This window comes from Paralichthys olivaceus, chromosome 3 (assembly GCF_024713975.1).
Source record: "Paralichthys olivaceus isolate ysfri-2021 chromosome 3, ASM2471397v2, whole genome shotgun sequence".
Classification (NCBI taxonomy): domain Eukaryota; kingdom Metazoa; phylum Chordata; class Actinopteri; order Pleuronectiformes; family Paralichthyidae; genus Paralichthys; species Paralichthys olivaceus.
The window spans coordinates 10,835,658-10,852,328 of NC_091095.1; the positions used below are offsets into that span (position 1 = coordinate 10,835,658).

The 16,671-nt window shown below is 42.5% G+C and overlaps 1 protein-coding gene across 4 annotated transcripts in view; it reads right to left on the bottom strand.

Annotated features, from left to right (window-relative positions):
• Window positions 1-2,648: 2,648 nt before the first annotated feature.
• The window catches only part of opa1 (OPA1 mitochondrial dynamin like GTPase), a 32,275-nt gene continuing 18,252 nt past the window's right edge, over window positions 2,649-16,671 (bottom strand). For all 4 annotated transcript variants that reach the window (XM_020080935.2, XM_020080936.2, XM_020080934.2 and 1 more), the window contains 2 exons: window positions 4,447-4,520; window positions 2,649-4,260 (listed from right to left, as the gene is read on the bottom strand). In XM_020080935.2, the coding sequence (XP_019936494.1) occupies window positions 4,456-4,520 (65 nt within the window). In that variant the 3' untranslated portion in view covers window positions 2,649-4,260; window positions 4,447-4,455. The remainder of the gene's footprint in view (window positions 4,261-4,446; window positions 4,521-16,671) is intronic.

The following is a 16,671-nucleotide window of genomic DNA, read 5'->3' on the forward strand; positions in this document are numbered from 1 at the left end:
GTAGGTTCATGAGTTATTCCCTGGGAAACCACTGAAAATGTAAAATAAAAAAACTTCTCTGGTGATCCGTCAAGTCTTATTTTGCACAATGCTGCCAACTAGCAAACAAACAAATGCAGATGAAAACATAACTATCTATGAAAGTTGCGGTGTAAATAAAGTGTATTATTATTATTGTACAGGGACCTACAGTACATGCATGTAAGATTAAAATGACTACATGAAAAAGTCTTTAGTTGCATGATCCAAATATTTTTGTTTCATTCACTCAGTGAGGTCAGATGAACAGAAACAATGCAAAAATCTCAAATGTGAAATGTCAAAACTGTTCAGTATTGTGTTCACAACTGAAAGAAGTGTACTGCAAAACGTTTCAGGGACTTTCGTGAATAATTTATTTCCCAGTCACAATTTACAGACACTGGTTGATCCTGTTTTCTGAAAGGTTTCAAACATCCACAATCCACTGTTTGGCGCCGTTGAGGAGGTGAGGACGACCAAGTGTGTTCATCTAGTCGCCAAAATCTCAGCCGCTCGATCACAGAGGAGACACGGAGACGAAGACAAAGCCAGCACGTCCAACAGGAAGGCAAACAAATGCTAACACTGCTGCTTCTGCCAAAAAACGCCCAGCCCCACAATTTATTGCCCTTTTCTGAGACTTATTTAAGGGTTTCATCATATACTGACAAGCGTCACCCCCCCAGGCTCAAACACCCAGAATGTGTCTCGTGTGATGAGGTGGGGGATTAAAATAAAATGAAGCAACAAGATTGGCCCTTTCTTTTTCCTAAGAAAGAGTAGAAATGAAGCTTTGTGCACGTCCGCTGCTGTGGCACATTTGACAGGTCTGGGCCCGGCTGCTTTTGTGTCACCAGCATAAAGGGGATTGAGGGAAAACACAAACTGAACCACTGTGCCGTTGTGGCGCTGGCTATTAGTCAATGTGACGGCCTTTGCAGATGCTAATGGCGTATAGTGTGTCCCGGCCGGCCTCCCTCCTCCCAGAACGTGGCTATCTGATTGCACAAAGGCCTTCTGCTGGAGGTTGACTCTTCCCCCGTCTCTTTTCATGGCTGCTACAAAGTCATTAGGGTTGGTTTTATTCCCTCTCTCTTGTTTTTAGGGAAACAGGGGAACATGGAAGACACACAGAAAGCAGCACGTCGATGTGAGGCAGTTACCTTCATGTGTAAAGCCTCAGGTGATGGTGCTAAGGAGGAGACCCACCTACCTCCCCACTGTGCTGCCCTTTGAGTAACATGGAGCTGCTGTAACAGCCAGGCTCTTGCGAAAGAAGAGAGGATGCCCAGGAGTGTAGGACCTCTGGACTCCGAGTTATTAATCAGTCAGGGCCTCGGCTGCCTGCCTGTCCGCCTGCCTCAGGCTGCATCGTGTCTGCAGCCTGCCCTGGGATGAGATAACAGCCTGCAGAGTTAAATACTCAGAGGGTTTGCCCGGACCTGGAGGAGAGGCCTCAGCACGTCGGCACACAGGTCTCTGCAGAGAGCAGCGACCTGGCGTTAACAGGGGTCTGCTAAATGTAACACATGTACTCCCAGGATGAGAGTGAAACAATAAATCCAAGGTGATTCCTGATGACTTGACATTTTTAAATTGATGTCAAACACTTTAAAAGTTCAGGTTAATTGAGATTTGATTCATTCAGGACATTGTAAACAACAAAACATGTTTTTGTATTTTACATAAGTTCATGTGTAAATACTTTTGACTCCATTACATTATTCTGATGGTTATCGTTAGTTATCAAACTATATTAGGGGAGTTCGATTAAATGGAGACTCTAAATTGACCGTTAGTGTGATTGTGAGTGAATGGTCTCTGTGAACTAACATTTTCACGGTGTGTCTCGCCTCTCGCCCAGTGTCAGCTGGGATTAGCTTCTGCACCCCCTGCAACCCTTAAAGGATAAGTATAGATAACAATGGATGGACAGAAGGATGGATGATGAGCTTATAAAATAGATGCATCCTTAACGATTAAACTACCAAACATTGTGTAAAACTTGTTCAATACCTCAACTGACTAAAGCAGAAAATGCTGCCCTCATATTAATGCAACAGTAATAACTAGAGCGTATGACCTCATCAAGGCCCAATGGTTCCCTCTGATTCAATCAAGCTGCACCAATTTCACACACTTACTGATATTAGAACCCTGACAGTGACGGTTTTTTCCAGATCCATTTATTATTATCCCCTATGAAGTCAGTAAAAAGTTTGTAAAATGTCAAAGAAAGTCAAAAGAAATTGGAACTGCACCAAAATTGAAAGAGTCCCTCCCTAACCCTTAGCACATCTTCACACCAAGTTTTGTGAATATCTGTTTAGTTGTTTTTGTGTAATCCTCCTTATTAAAAAACAAACCGATGGGTTACAACAAACCCCTCCTGGTGGAGGTTAGGATCAAGTAAACTTCACGATCCTTCATCAGGGGAACAAAAAAATGTGACACAATCATGAAAATCCATCCCAAAGTTGTCGAGATATTTTAGCGGTGGACTGTTCGGCCCTCACCACTAACATTCCAGAAAAGCACAACCTGTTAATAACAGGCTGGATGATGATGCACCCGACAGCACATTGTTTCAACAGCACCAGAACAAGCTGACAAATCATGAAAAATCCTTTTTTATTTATCTCAATTTTATTCTCATTTTTCTCTTCAACACAGATTCAATAAATAAAGCACATCTGATGGGGTACACCATGCAAACATTACTTTCTACAACATAAAACAGTTTTTGAACCAACCCACCGATTTCCTGTTACACAAGTTCACTCTACATACATGTGCTGTACACGACTCCCCCTCAACTTAACCTGTACACAATGTACGGCATATAATATATGTATATATATATATATATATATATACCCATATACACACATGAGTGGATGGATGGGATTACCACAATCTCTCATCCCTTTTTAGTCAAAGATATGACAGTTTAATCTACACAGGTGGTGGAAGAGTCGTACTGGTCCAAATGAAGGCGGAGCAACGAGCGAGGTGATGTGAAGTAAGAGGAGGGTTGATGATACGAGCGAGGAAGAAGCACAGGATCGGGAAACTTCAGGACAGGGACAGGTGGAAGAAGCAGTGAGTTGACCAAAGGAACATATATTTTCAGATAAAAATCACCAGCCAGAATATTATATGTTTCCTTTTTTCATGACTTTGAGGAGAATCTTTCTACACTTGATTTTATTCCTGAAGCAGCAAGAGGGATACGATCTTAGAGACGGACACAGGAGGAGCGAGAGTGGATATGTACAGGTGCCTGTGCTCTGTGCAGGTACATAGGTGATTGAACAAATAAGATGAAACCTGGAACAGTTTAAAAACACAGGCACCCTCCAACCCTGCAAAACTAGACCGACTGAATACAAAACAAAAAATAGACGTGTATATGTATTTGGCAGAAATACAAACATACAATTTGTCAAAATAACCCCAATAGATCAAAACTAATAAATGAAATCTTTATATAATAAAGTTTCCAAACACCTTCAGAGATGATTCTTGCTAATCAGAGAGGATATTGAATTTTGAACCAGTTAGTTACTTCCTATTCTTCATTTAGGGTGACATGCAGAGTGAATGAAGAATACAGGTGAAGCTTAGAGGACATTTTAAGTGCTTTGGATCCTAAGTGCAACTAAAGAAAAACTGAAAAGACCCAAATTCTGACACTTTGAGCTCCAGGTGAGATAAAGGTATGAAATTCAAGGTTATTTCACCTGTCGGGACCAGTGTGGTGTGCTTATGGTACACAGATCGGTGAATACTTACACTGGTATGATCGTGTACACACAAACATCGCAGCTCAGATAAAAAAAAATTCTCACAAAAAATCAAAAAAGTGGGGAGATAAACATGTAGACAATCCTCTTATTGAAAACTCAACACAAGCTTCTCGTTTCCCTCCTGATCTACTGTGTTTGCTTTGGGCGCCGGTGCACAGGTTCACCTCTTGACGTGGGACAGCTCACAAGCAGAGAGGGGAAGAGAAAAGACAGACAAAAATGGAAAATCAAAGAGAAAGCTTGTTAACTATTCCTCTATCTGATCCAGCTGCTCAGGTCCATCTCTCCATCAGTGCCCAGGTGGGAACAGGAAGCCGAGTCAGGGCCATTCAAATCAGGTGAGTGGTGAGGCTGACGGACATTTACACATGTTCTTGTCTTTGTTCAGTGCATTTCTCTGTCGGGATCCAAACATTTACTTTAAATAGTTCTGTAGAGAAGGAAACATTAAAAAAAAAAACATTCAGTTGTCAATCATCCCTCCCACAGAACTGGTTGTTTAAATGTTTTCTATAATCTAACAATTATTCAAGTTTTAACTGAAAAAGTCAGTGCGTCGTTCATACTGAATTATCGATGATCACTTTCTTCTTTGGACTGTGACAGAGACAAATACCTGGTTCTCTTATTTCTCCTTGTGAAGAGCTTCTATGAAGGCTTCAAGTTTCTCCTGAATCTCCCGAACTTTCTCTGCAGAGAAGCAAACAAAGTGGGTTACACACAATACACAAAATAACGACACAATACAAAAATACAAATGAAAACACACATTTTATTATCATTGATAATGGACATAATCATTAAACTTCAGAAAATTGTTGCTGCTTTTTCTGCTTACGCACGTCACTGACACATACACAGTACTGAAATGACAACAGCATCAGTAGCAGTTTATAAATTAGTTCTTAAAACAGAGAAAATGTAAAACAAATTCCTTTTGCAAAAGTAAATTTGTGCACTAGAAAGTCCTCCAGACTTTTCACCAAAACACCAGATGTCCCATCTGATGGTGACAGCCAAACGTCAAGGCAGACCTCTGTCACACATCTGATGATGACGAATTGTATATCCTTTACCGGTAAGCACAGACCACATCAAGGCTCTCACCATCCTGTTTCTCATGGTATGCACCTCCCGGGCACATTGCTAATGGACAGGAGGAGATACCATAACAACAACACTTGACATGAAAGGAGGGAATTTACTGGAAAAACAGTCACTTCTTTTCATGATTACACTCCCATTGTGTGAAGACGGTATAAGACCAGCAATCCTTCCACCAAACATGTACTGTCACACGAGATGAGCGAGCCATCTAAAGCAGTCTTAATCGCTGATTAAACAGTGGATGAAGGAAGTCTGCGGGCCAATGCAGAGAAAAGGAAGCCGAGGCTCGTAATGCCAGCTGCAGCTCCCGGCCTGGTTGGCTCTCCAAGCTTCCCCCGTCACCCTCGCTAATCTGTCTGGATCCCCCCCAAGCACAAATTCAAACACTGGCTCTGAAGAACAAACTAGCACTGCTGTATCTTGATCAATCAGCCACACAAGATCCATAGCCGGCCTATTGTAGACTGTTTTCCTACGAGCGGGCCAAATGCAAACACAGATTTAAAAAGACTTGTCCATTTTCAGGGAGATAAATCATTGTGGTTTGGACCTCAGAGCAACAATGTCCTAAGTGTCTATTTCAGGTCGGCACAAAGGTGATAACTGTGTGCGTGCTCTGGACTGAAACAAAATATCGTGCTCAGGGGCTTGTGAGCAGCCCCTTTGATGCAAGCACGGCTGCAGACGTATCCTTTTCCTGATGGATGAAAAGCAAATGGTTGTTGGGAGAGATGCAGGCACACCCCCACACACGTCCTGAAACACTAGCAGAGCTGAGAAGTGCTGGATAGCACGTGAGGCACACGCACGAACACACAGGTGGGCAGAACTGAGAAAGCATGACTGACAGACAAGCTTGGCCCTGAATGGCTCATGTACACACACAGTGTGCGATACTGACACAAAACAATATCTCGATATGTTCTGGGATTTTGCCAATAACGATAATTAACCGATAACGGCCGGGTTCTCTGTCCGGAACGAGTGGGTAAATGACAGAGTGAGGGTGGGAGGGAGGGGAGGAAAAAGAGAGAGGGATAAGGCTGAGAGACCCACGCACACACACCGTGAATGAGAAGGCAGGCTCGGTAATCTGTAGAATGCTGGAAAAATGATTTATTGTCATCAAACTGTACAGTATACTTTGCCTGTAGCGGCCCGGTGGAGAGGGACGCATGCTCCATGTAGCTCTACCCAATACTCGATAACGTGAGCTCATTGTTAGAACAGCAACTAAGATATTATCGTAGACGATAAATATCGCTACACACACACACACACACACACACACACACACACACACACACACACACACACACACACACACACACACACACACACACACACACCTAATTACTTGAAAACCAGCTAGAGCTCTGCAGTCTTGCCACCTTCACCTCTTCTCACCTTCCGACACACTCAACGCTGGCAGATGGTTAAAAAAAAATCCCCAGCCTTTGATACTCTGTTAACACACTCAGGCAAAATGGCAGGGCGTTAGGGGGAGATTACAACACCTAATGGAGGCATTAAAGGGGCCTGTTGAGGGGCATGCTGACAAGCCACTGCAGCAGGTGTGGGGTTGAATGAAACATAACCCTGTGCTACGCCATTCCAACGCACACCCCACCGCAGGGCACGGCTCAAAGGGAACTGACAGAGTTCAGCCATGTGGGCTGTGCACCGTGACCACAGGACAACATAACTCAATCCAAGCCAATCAGAGCAGGATTACCAACATCTGTCTGACCTGGAGAAAAGGAGATGCGAGGGTGTGGAGGTTTGGTTGGTGTGCAGAGAAGGAGGGTACTGACTGTCAGATCATAAAAACATGGGAAATCCCCTGGCTCAAGCTTCAAAGCCTTTAACTGGGTTTAGATGTGGCTGATGATAGTGTGCTTGAAGGAGCATCAGTCTTTCAGATGCTGACTGCTTAACATGGGTCAAACTTGCCAACTGTTGGGCAGACACACGGAGCTCTGCCAGATCATCGGGGTAGTGCAGAGGTTAGACCGGAGGAGGAGTGATGAGAAAAGAAATTTGTTTGAATCGCTAGATAGGCAGGGAGCTGATGGTGGGCGAAAATCATTCTCCTCTTCACCTGAACCCATCATTTCATCCAGTCAACAAATGGAGCACAGGTTAAAATTGTGGCTGAACTGTGCAACTCCTATCAAGTCAAGTACATTCAATCACACACATTTGCCTTAGAGGGCTTTACAATCTGTACAACATGCAGAACTCTCTATACTTGGGGAAAAGAAGGATTAACTCAGAGGTGCAGGTGCAAATAGTAAACAGATAAACAAACTGTATTTATATTGTACTTGTCCAGTCTGTCATTCATTCTGTCACCGCTTCACAATGTATGTCACATTCAAACATACATTCATACACTGATGACACTGTTCAGTGTCTTGCTCAAGAACGCACCCTGGAGGAGATGGGGATCAAACCAGGAGGTTGAACTAGGACTGAGAGAGAGCTTACACCTGTTTTCCAATTTGTCTCTTCATGACTCTCAAGCTAATTACCTCCAGTTCAGTCCTTCAAAGATGAAGACAAAATTGGTAGAAGTCAGTTTTGGGCCAAGCACTAGACCTCTGCTTTAGTTAGCTGCTGATGCCAACTCAAGGTAAAGCTCAAATAACCCACTGCCATGCCATACTACTTTCTTTATTCAGTTCTCATGACATATAATTAAAAAACACAGTATAATCAGAAAAGCTTTAGTGTGAAAACTGTCACAACTTTCACTTGGCAGCAAGCGCTGCTATCTGGAGTGCACCAACAAGGACAAATTTCGGTACGTACTAAAGTTCCAATATGGGGTGAGACGGCACAGCATTAATGAGTACAGCCAGGTCCATCCACCATTCCCATACAGCAGGATACTTATTGACTATAAAATAGGCCCTCAGCAGCTTTCAGGATCCAGGAGGCCGTGGGTGAATGTGACCGGCATCTATGAGAATATTCTGTGGGTAAGAACTGTAAGAAACAGGTATTTATTTCCCCCAACACCATCTGTTTGCTACCAAAAGACAGCAGCAAGATGAATAAAAGGCCACAACAAGGCTTTCTTCTCACAATCCTGTGGAAATGCAACAAAAAAAAAAAAAACAGTGGGCAGAGTCACTGGGACCTGTTCCTCACTGAGTAGTGGGAGTAGCGATCTAAAACTCCATTTAGGCTCCTGTTTACCTAAAAGATGAGCCCCAAAACACAGTCATTCAACCGCTCACCCCTTTATCTGGTCATGAATATTCCCATAATCCTCTGGCCTCTATCCCAGAGGCCCCTTGTTTAAGATGCTGGGCGCTATGTGGGTTGCCGAGGGCGGAGGGACTCTCGCTCATTCAGAGAAAGAGAGGGGAGCCTTTCCCCCCAATCCCCTCTTTTCAAGGCCTTTCTCGGCTGATCTCCACATGAAATGATATCTCATTCACTCTCACTCTGCAGAGTCCCCTAAGCCTGCGACGGCCGAAGCGCTGGCAGAAGGACGGCCGAGCCAAAAATCCTTTAATTGACATGTAATTAGACTGTGAAACTGCATGGCCCTGCTGGACAAGTAGCCACCACAGAGGACGAGAGGACGAACAGAGGACAGAAACAGATGAGAGAGGCCTGCAACTTATTGTGAGACAGAAAAAAACAAATCCTCTTCTATGGGAGATACCCACTCTTCTTTACTGGATCTGAAAGGGAGGGAAAATTAAAGAAAGGATGAGTGATATAAAAAAGTGACAACAGAAGATTTCATTGGATGAGGTTTGGTGCCAAGGTTGAGGCTATTTTAGTCATGCTGCTCTGAAATAGTCAACTGACAAGAGAGCAGTAGTTCACTGTATGGTCACTAGAGACAGTGGGGCGGAGGATTTAGTTCCTGTCCCAACCTGTCATAATTCATGAAGAAACTTTTTATATCTCATGACGGCCAAGGTTACAGTGTCGGTGGAGACAGTGAATGTTTAAACGGCCTGCTGCTTCCTTCTTTGAAAAATGATCTCTTAATGTAACAAACAGAAAAGACGCTTTTCTTCAGCATGCTGCCTGATCTGTCCCTAAATCTGGATTGTCTCACTATAAAGACTGGGCCATGGGGGATATAGACACAAGGAGAGCGGTAACGTTGACGGTCCAAACGCCATGTCAGTGACAGAGCAATGAATCAGTCCTCACACTCGCGGGTCTTATCTAGAAAACAGATGCCTGCAAGAGAGCAACCCAACCTGAGGAAAGACATACTTAGGCCTGAGCAGGTCAAAGCTTGAGGTCAGCCAGAGGGTAGATTTAACAAAAAACAACAAAATGTTATGAACGAGCCAGGTGAGGTGCAGGTTTTATTGACAAGCATTGCTTGGGGCTTTGATGGGCCTAGCATTAAATATTTTAGAGCAGGTGGTTGTAAAGATGAGGATGGAAGATGGTAGATTTAGCTCCAGGCCTCCTGGAATAAACTCAGGAGAAAGATACATCAAGATCATCTAACAATATATCAGTACAGTCGCCATCATTTCCCAAACCATTGTTAAAACTGAACAGGTCTGAGGCAGCAAGTCTACTTATGACTCATGGTGTAAATCACAAGTCTGGGGTCTGAAGTTTTCCAAGACTCACCTTTTGCACTCAACGGAGGCCTGTGCTGAGGCTAAGTGGCGATCAATCTTGAGAGGCCACATGGGCCTGAGGATGTGAGGCTGACAAGTCTGGTTTAAACTGAGATCCCGTCATAATCCCTCAGAGAAGCTCTCCTCTGCTGAATCAGCCACAGGTGTGTGGACCGACTTATCACAACTCCAGAACGAACACACAAGTGACTGAGAACACTGCATGTATCCAGCCCTACTGATAATTGGCCGTAAATGTAATGGATCCGATTTTAATCACCTTTCTTACTTCCTTCTTGACACAGCACTGACCCCAGACCACCCAATCAAACAAGATGAAGGAGAGAGATAATACAGTCCAGTGCTCCTCTTCCCCCTGTACTGCCCCTTGGGTAAATACATGTTTCCAGCTGCTCTGGTTCTACAACATCTTCAAATCCATACAACACTGAGGAACAAATGCATTGGAATTCCATTTGAGCTTCTAGAAAAGACCTGTTCAAGTCTGTGGCCTGGATTCACTGGACCGCAGGTGCATTACTTGCAAGCGCAAAGTGGAAAAAGTACTTCTGGTGCCTGAAAATGTGGCACAGTACCCAATAAAGGTAACATTACTACACTGAGGAAGCACATTTTATAGTATTTTACTGCACTTAAATATTAAATAGACAACAATAAATCAAAGAAGATGGTCAGACGAGGCTCCAAGGGCAGTTTGGTCATCACATGAGAAAATTCAAACCAGAAGTTCACATGTTTTTAAACTGTTATAGAGTGGGAGTGTATGGTTTTCCTATTACCTCATCTTAACCAGCACCTGATGTCTGATCTTTGTGTGTGTGTGTGTGTGTGTGTGTGTATGCATGTTGGGTGTGAGTGACAGGTGGATCAGTGGGAATGGGTCCCTCGTGAACACAGTGCTGGAAAAAAGTGAACAGAAGCCCTGCAGAATTTCCCCTCCCATCACACACCTCCTTCTCTTTCCTATTTTCCCACACTTGCACTCTCACTGCCCCTGAGGAGAACGAAAGATGGTTTTACATTCTCCTTCACAGTTCAGTTTCTTTATCACCACTTCCATCATCACCTCTTGATTGGTTGTTTAAAACACACAAGTCTTTTTTTTCTTATTTCCTTAGTCCGCTGGAGTTATTTCCTGAGTTTGTGCCAAGGGAGGATATTCAGAAGCAGCCACATCAGCTGCAGATGGTCCATCAGCAAACTTAATCTGACTGTAAACATTAGAAATGGTGTATGAGCAATGTTGCCGACAAACAAAATGTCAATATCAGGGGAGCTGAGATGAAGAGGAGGGGGGAGAAGAAAATTAGCAGAGATGGAACAGAGACTCGTGTCCTGACAGCAAAGTATGACTGAGAAAAAGCTTTTAGAAAAAAAGGACTAATAATGGTAGATGTCAATAGGAAGTAAATTCAGAATGTCAGAATAAATATAAGTTACTAAAAACCATGCTTATGATCTGCCTGCTGACGAGAAGAAATAAAAGCAGGAGATCAGTCAGAAATAGTGAAACAGTGGAGAGAAGATAAGGTTTTACTGTGTGAAAGAGAAACAAACAGTCAACTAGAGCAATGCAAGGAATCCAGGAGTAGTTAGAATTGAACTTAGAATTAGAAGTAGTTAGAATTAAACTTCACTAATCTAGTAGCAGACAGAAGCCATAGAAAGCTGTCAGAAGGTGTTTTACAATTGAAAAATTGAAAGTCTGTTCATTCAATTTCACACAACATTAACAGAACAAGACTGGATACAAAGTAGGAGGGACGACCTCACTTACACCAGTGTTATGACAACAGTAGATCTAGTGTTTGTGTACCTGACACACCTGGGGAGAAAATGTTATTTGGCAGCGACACTGAAGCTTGTGGTTTCCTCATCCGTGGGAAAAAAACAAACTTATATTGTAACTCTACTAAGCCGTCAGTTTACAAAGCCTTACAGATAACTAGTGTCTATTAAATCAGAGACAATGAAGACTGCTCAGGAAGATGAAGTGTACAGAGAAAGAAAGGTGGAAAAAGTGAAGGAGATTTAAAAAAAAAAAAAAAAAAAGGACAGGAGCCAAGGAATGAGAGCTATAGAAGCAATGCAGTGTGCAAGATAGTGATCTGAAGGGACAAGAGGGAGACGTGTAATAATAAGAGGGAAATAAGAGAGCATATAAAGGCAATAATCCCCAAAATGCCAAATATCAAACAGTCTGCCTACTATCCCACTGCAAAAAAGCAGACCCCACATTCCAAATGGCGGACCAGTCGACTCAGGCCATGTCTACAAAGATGTGAATTAAGTTGAAGAGCTGCCAGCAGAGCTCAGAGGCAGGATTATATTGAGGCACAGATATGGGGAGAAACTTGGAGAGGGACAACCAACACCGCAACACTCTAACAATCTGGGGTTTAAAGCAGAGAGGTCAGACCAAGTCTCTCCTCAGTGGACAGGACTTGAAAGCACCTAAAAGACTATGATACTGTGGAACAAGAGTTGCTTATGAAACCAAGACTGAACTGTTTAACATCCAAATGTCATAACAGGAGGAAGTAAGGCATCGCTCATCTCCACCTTCCCATCAGTTGAGCATGGTGGAGGAAGCATCATGTTCTCAGAGGCAGGGACTGAGAGGCTGGTCAGAATTAAGTGAAAGCTGAGAAGAGCAAAGTACTGAAATATCAGTCCAAAGCTCTCAGGACTTCAGACTGGTCCGCAGAGAAGAACTGCTGAAAATCCTCCAATTCAGGTGTAGAGAGCTTGTAGCATCTTACCCCAAAAAGCATGGACCTATAATCGCTGCCAAAACGGCTTCATCTACATATGAACTGACACCTTTTGATCAATTTGCAAAAAAGTAAAAAAGGTACTTGAAAACACTTTCTGAATGCACAGTACCCTACGATGAAACTAAAACAACTTGCTAACAATTGATAACTGGTCATTTTTTGCTCTCTTTCCTCCTGGGGTTGTTAAGACAGTGTATTTTTTTTTCAGAAGCATGGACGTGTCCTTAAAGCCATATAGAAAGCATGAACCAGCTGTAAGGTTTGTGCAGGAGCAACAACCGCATGCTCTGCGCTTCTCTCACTCCTGAGCACAGGCACTGACGTACACAAAACCTGAGGATGATTCGTCATGCCTTACAGCAGAGTGGAACAGAGAAGCACTTCTCATTGAGCCCTCGCTAATCACTCTGGAGGAAGCTGCTCAAAGGAGGAGGAGATGAAAGAAACAAAGTGAGCGTGAGGCTGAGAGGGCATTCCGGTGAGCAAGCCCAGACAACAACCAAAGCTTTATTGTTTTCTGCTTCTACACAAGATAAAGAAAAAAGAGAAAGTGATGGCATGTGCAAACACGAAAACACTTCACACATTATCACAGGTCTTGAGAGCACATTTGGTTGACACCTTTAATTCCTTAACCCTCAAATAGCTTCAATAGAAGAGCTGAAATCCGTTTCTGCACACTGTTGAATTCATCAGCAGCAGTAAACCTGCAGTGAAGATGTGAATTTAACGCTGTACGTTCACCCGGTGATCGATCATGAAAAATAACTAAAGTGTGCTAATTGACTTTTGAGTTTGTAATAAGGAAACTACTTTACCTCAAGCATTATGTTTAATGCATTGATGTAAAGTACAAGATGTTTTCAAACTAATAAAATAGAAATCTCAATCACCACATATCATTTCTCCTATATGTCAAACCATAACTGATGCTATTTGTGTTGCTGATTTTGTTCAGTTAACCATTGAGAAAAAAAGTCCAAGACACACTTGTTAACCTTTACGAGAGAATCAAATCTCATAAGCTTTGTCAGTAGTACAGTAATGACAGTTATCTCCACTGTGACTAGATTTATGATCTCAAAACATTAACAGACACGTCTATAAATAATAATTTTATGGACTGATTTGTCTTACTGCTATTATACGATCTGATAGTAAAAACTCCAAACGATCTGCCAACGCTTGTTTGATCCTCAAACACTGAGCAAGTAGCGATAAACTGCCAAATTGGCTTCCCTTTGCCAAAAATTCGTCGTGGTCTAAAAATCATGTTCTAATATGCACAACAATACAATTAATAAGAGGACATGCACATCTGCATCATTACAAAAATAAACCAAAAAAAAATACTGTGTATAGCACAGTATTACTCACATAACCTCTTTTCCTCAGGATTTAAACTCACAACTGACTTTAACTTAACGAGGAGAAGCTGATGTAATAATGATGTAATAATATGTCAATAAGAGATTTTGTGTGTGTGTGTTTGCGTGCGCACATGTGCTTGTGCAAGTACACTCTTCATCAATCTGACATGGGTGACAAACTGCCACCAACACTGAAGTGACAGCCAGGCAGCACTTATTCCCTAGGTGTAATAAGAGGAGCAGAGGAAGAAACAACTGTCTCTACTTCTGCCTCTGTTTACACAAGAATTTACCAAAACTGCAAGCGAAGAATGACTGTGGGTCACCACTAAACAGAAAAATAAGAAATATGTATTTGTAACAAGATAATAGGGTCTGAAAACAAAACATATACTCTCTGGATACGACAAGGGTTAAAACTGAAATTAGGCTTGAAGTTAACATAGCTGTGAAATCCCTCTGAAATCCCCTTTATATATTATAAATGTAAAATAACCCACTTGACATATATTTGCTGACACAAACCTTATGGTGTTGTCATATCTTCACGAGTGTTGTATCTCACAGTATTGAATATGACAACCTACACTTCATAAGAGAGAAGTTATTGAGTCTGGAAACTACTGCACTTTCTCAGATCAGGCATCACGGTACTTTTTCCAGTACACACACACACAAAACAACATTTCTATGAGGGGCAATGAAGCAGCCAAGCGACATCCCAGTGGTCTCCAAAGAGGCCTGTGCTTGCACATTAGGGCTGGGCTTTGCTCCAGAGACGGCACTGTGCCATACAGCTGGTCTGGCACATGCTGACAAACACAGCTCTTTACAGTGCACATTGTACCACTCATTACTGGTGCTTTCACGTTCTCACCCACTGACGCACACACCTGACCTGTATTTGTAACCTGAGCAATGCTGCGCCTGTCTGCGAGTAGAGGCAGATAAAGCTGAACAGCAGACTGCCCCTGGGAGCACATTTTTGCCTTTGTTAAGTATGTTTATCCTTTCTCCCACCTCTTATCTCTCCCTCCTCTCTTCCCTCCTTTTCTTAAATGAGAAGTTGTCTCCTGTCTGTTCCCCATTTTTTTCTCTCCTCCTCTGTCAGGGGAGAGAAAGGGAAGATGGGGACAGAGGCAGTGAAACAGTGACTGAGAGATCCAGAAAGATGGAGAGAGAGAGGGAAAAGAAAGCTACCTGGATCAAGTAGGCTGTGGTATAACCTCTGGGGTCAGGCTACAGTTTGGGCCTGAGGCAATCTGACCTTCTGTCTTTTAAAGGGCTGGAGAATGAGGGGGACAACGACTCTCCATAATGCAGTGGGGAAGGTTGGTTCATAGAAAGACTTGGACAAAACCAAATGTCCTGTGCACCATTGCATGGAAACGAAAATGTGTGTGCAACTCCTATCAAGTGTTTTAACCGGATTTGAAAAAACACATAAAATGTTCCTGCCATAGATTCATGCCTGTGGACGATATGGCTTCCATTGAAACACAATGGGTAGGTGATGCATTCAACAAATTAGGGTATTTTTACTGCTGCAAACTCTAAAATTTGGTCGTTAAACCTTCCCCAAATTTCCCTGTGGTATACAGTATAACCAGCTGACTAACAATCACACTGCATGGGCTTTTGCCGCCAATTGCATCTACACTGTGTCCCACGACAAGGGGGCTTGAGTGTACTTAACCCTGATTCTCCAGCAACATCAATTACCAAATGGACTACGGATTTCTTAATAAGGGCATTAAAAAAGACACAGTTACAATTTTCATATACCCCATACTGTATTACCTTATCACCGCAGAACACTAATCTAAAAAACAAAATGCACATATATGTGTTTTTTTCCCTCAGTAATTACACATGTCAATACATAACTAATTAAGGCTTAAACCTGCAGAAAGAAATTAAAAGAGTTCAAAGTTGAAAGTTTTTACAAAAGAAACTTTTTGACTTTTTTTTTGGAAGCTTGCTCAGGATGTGCTTTGAGGCGTGTCACCAAGTCAGCCCATCAGCCATGCACTTCAGTCTAGACTGATGGACACACATACCCACGCCCACATTTCTACGCTGCATTACACAGAAATCCCTGTGGAAAGTGTCAGACATCTAATGACCCAGATCCACAACTCACCCACTAACTCAACTTCACAGACTGACAAAGCTTAAACTCTGGAACATACAGTTACTCGTAAGGCAGAAAATAAAAACCCGACACCACCACCATTAGAATCAAGTGATATAGGCATGCTGAGATAAAATATTAATTATAACTAATTATGAGAAAGTTTACAAAATAGATTTTTAGAGAGTCAATGTAGATAGACGAGTAATAAGGCGAGAGAGATATGAAGAATACTGTACAACAAAGCCAGACACAAATTTGTAATATGGTTTCACGGTAGAGGTTGGGCAGTTATTTTTGATCCACGAGAACCTCTAATATATGGTCAGCAACTATATCCCTTCTCCCACTATAGGACATCTAATGTGGTGCTAGGTTTAGTATTTGGAGATTTATCTACAGTTCTTTGCTTAAACATAACATATTTTCTTAAACTGACAGCTTGAACTGATGTATGTACAGAATGTGAGACTGTCTCTCACACAAGTGATGGAGACAATAACAATACAAGTCCCTTTGACTGCCCTTCAGTCATTGTTTACTGTTCCGAGAGGAAAAAAAAGAAAACCTGAGATGTAACAGCCACTGAATTTACAAGGTTCCCATGATGGACCCCATGTTCGTGTGTGTGTGAGAACAGGTGTGTTTCTGTCCTATAGGATCCCGTGACAGATTTCAACCACATTCACACTTCTACCACTGAGTGGAGTCTTCGGTGGTGGGAATTGGGAACGTCATGCCTGTTAAGGAAAGTTTGAGATCGACTTGCCTTATAGGATTTACAAGGCCAGACAGGTCTGGGCATTCACGACAGTGTGTGGA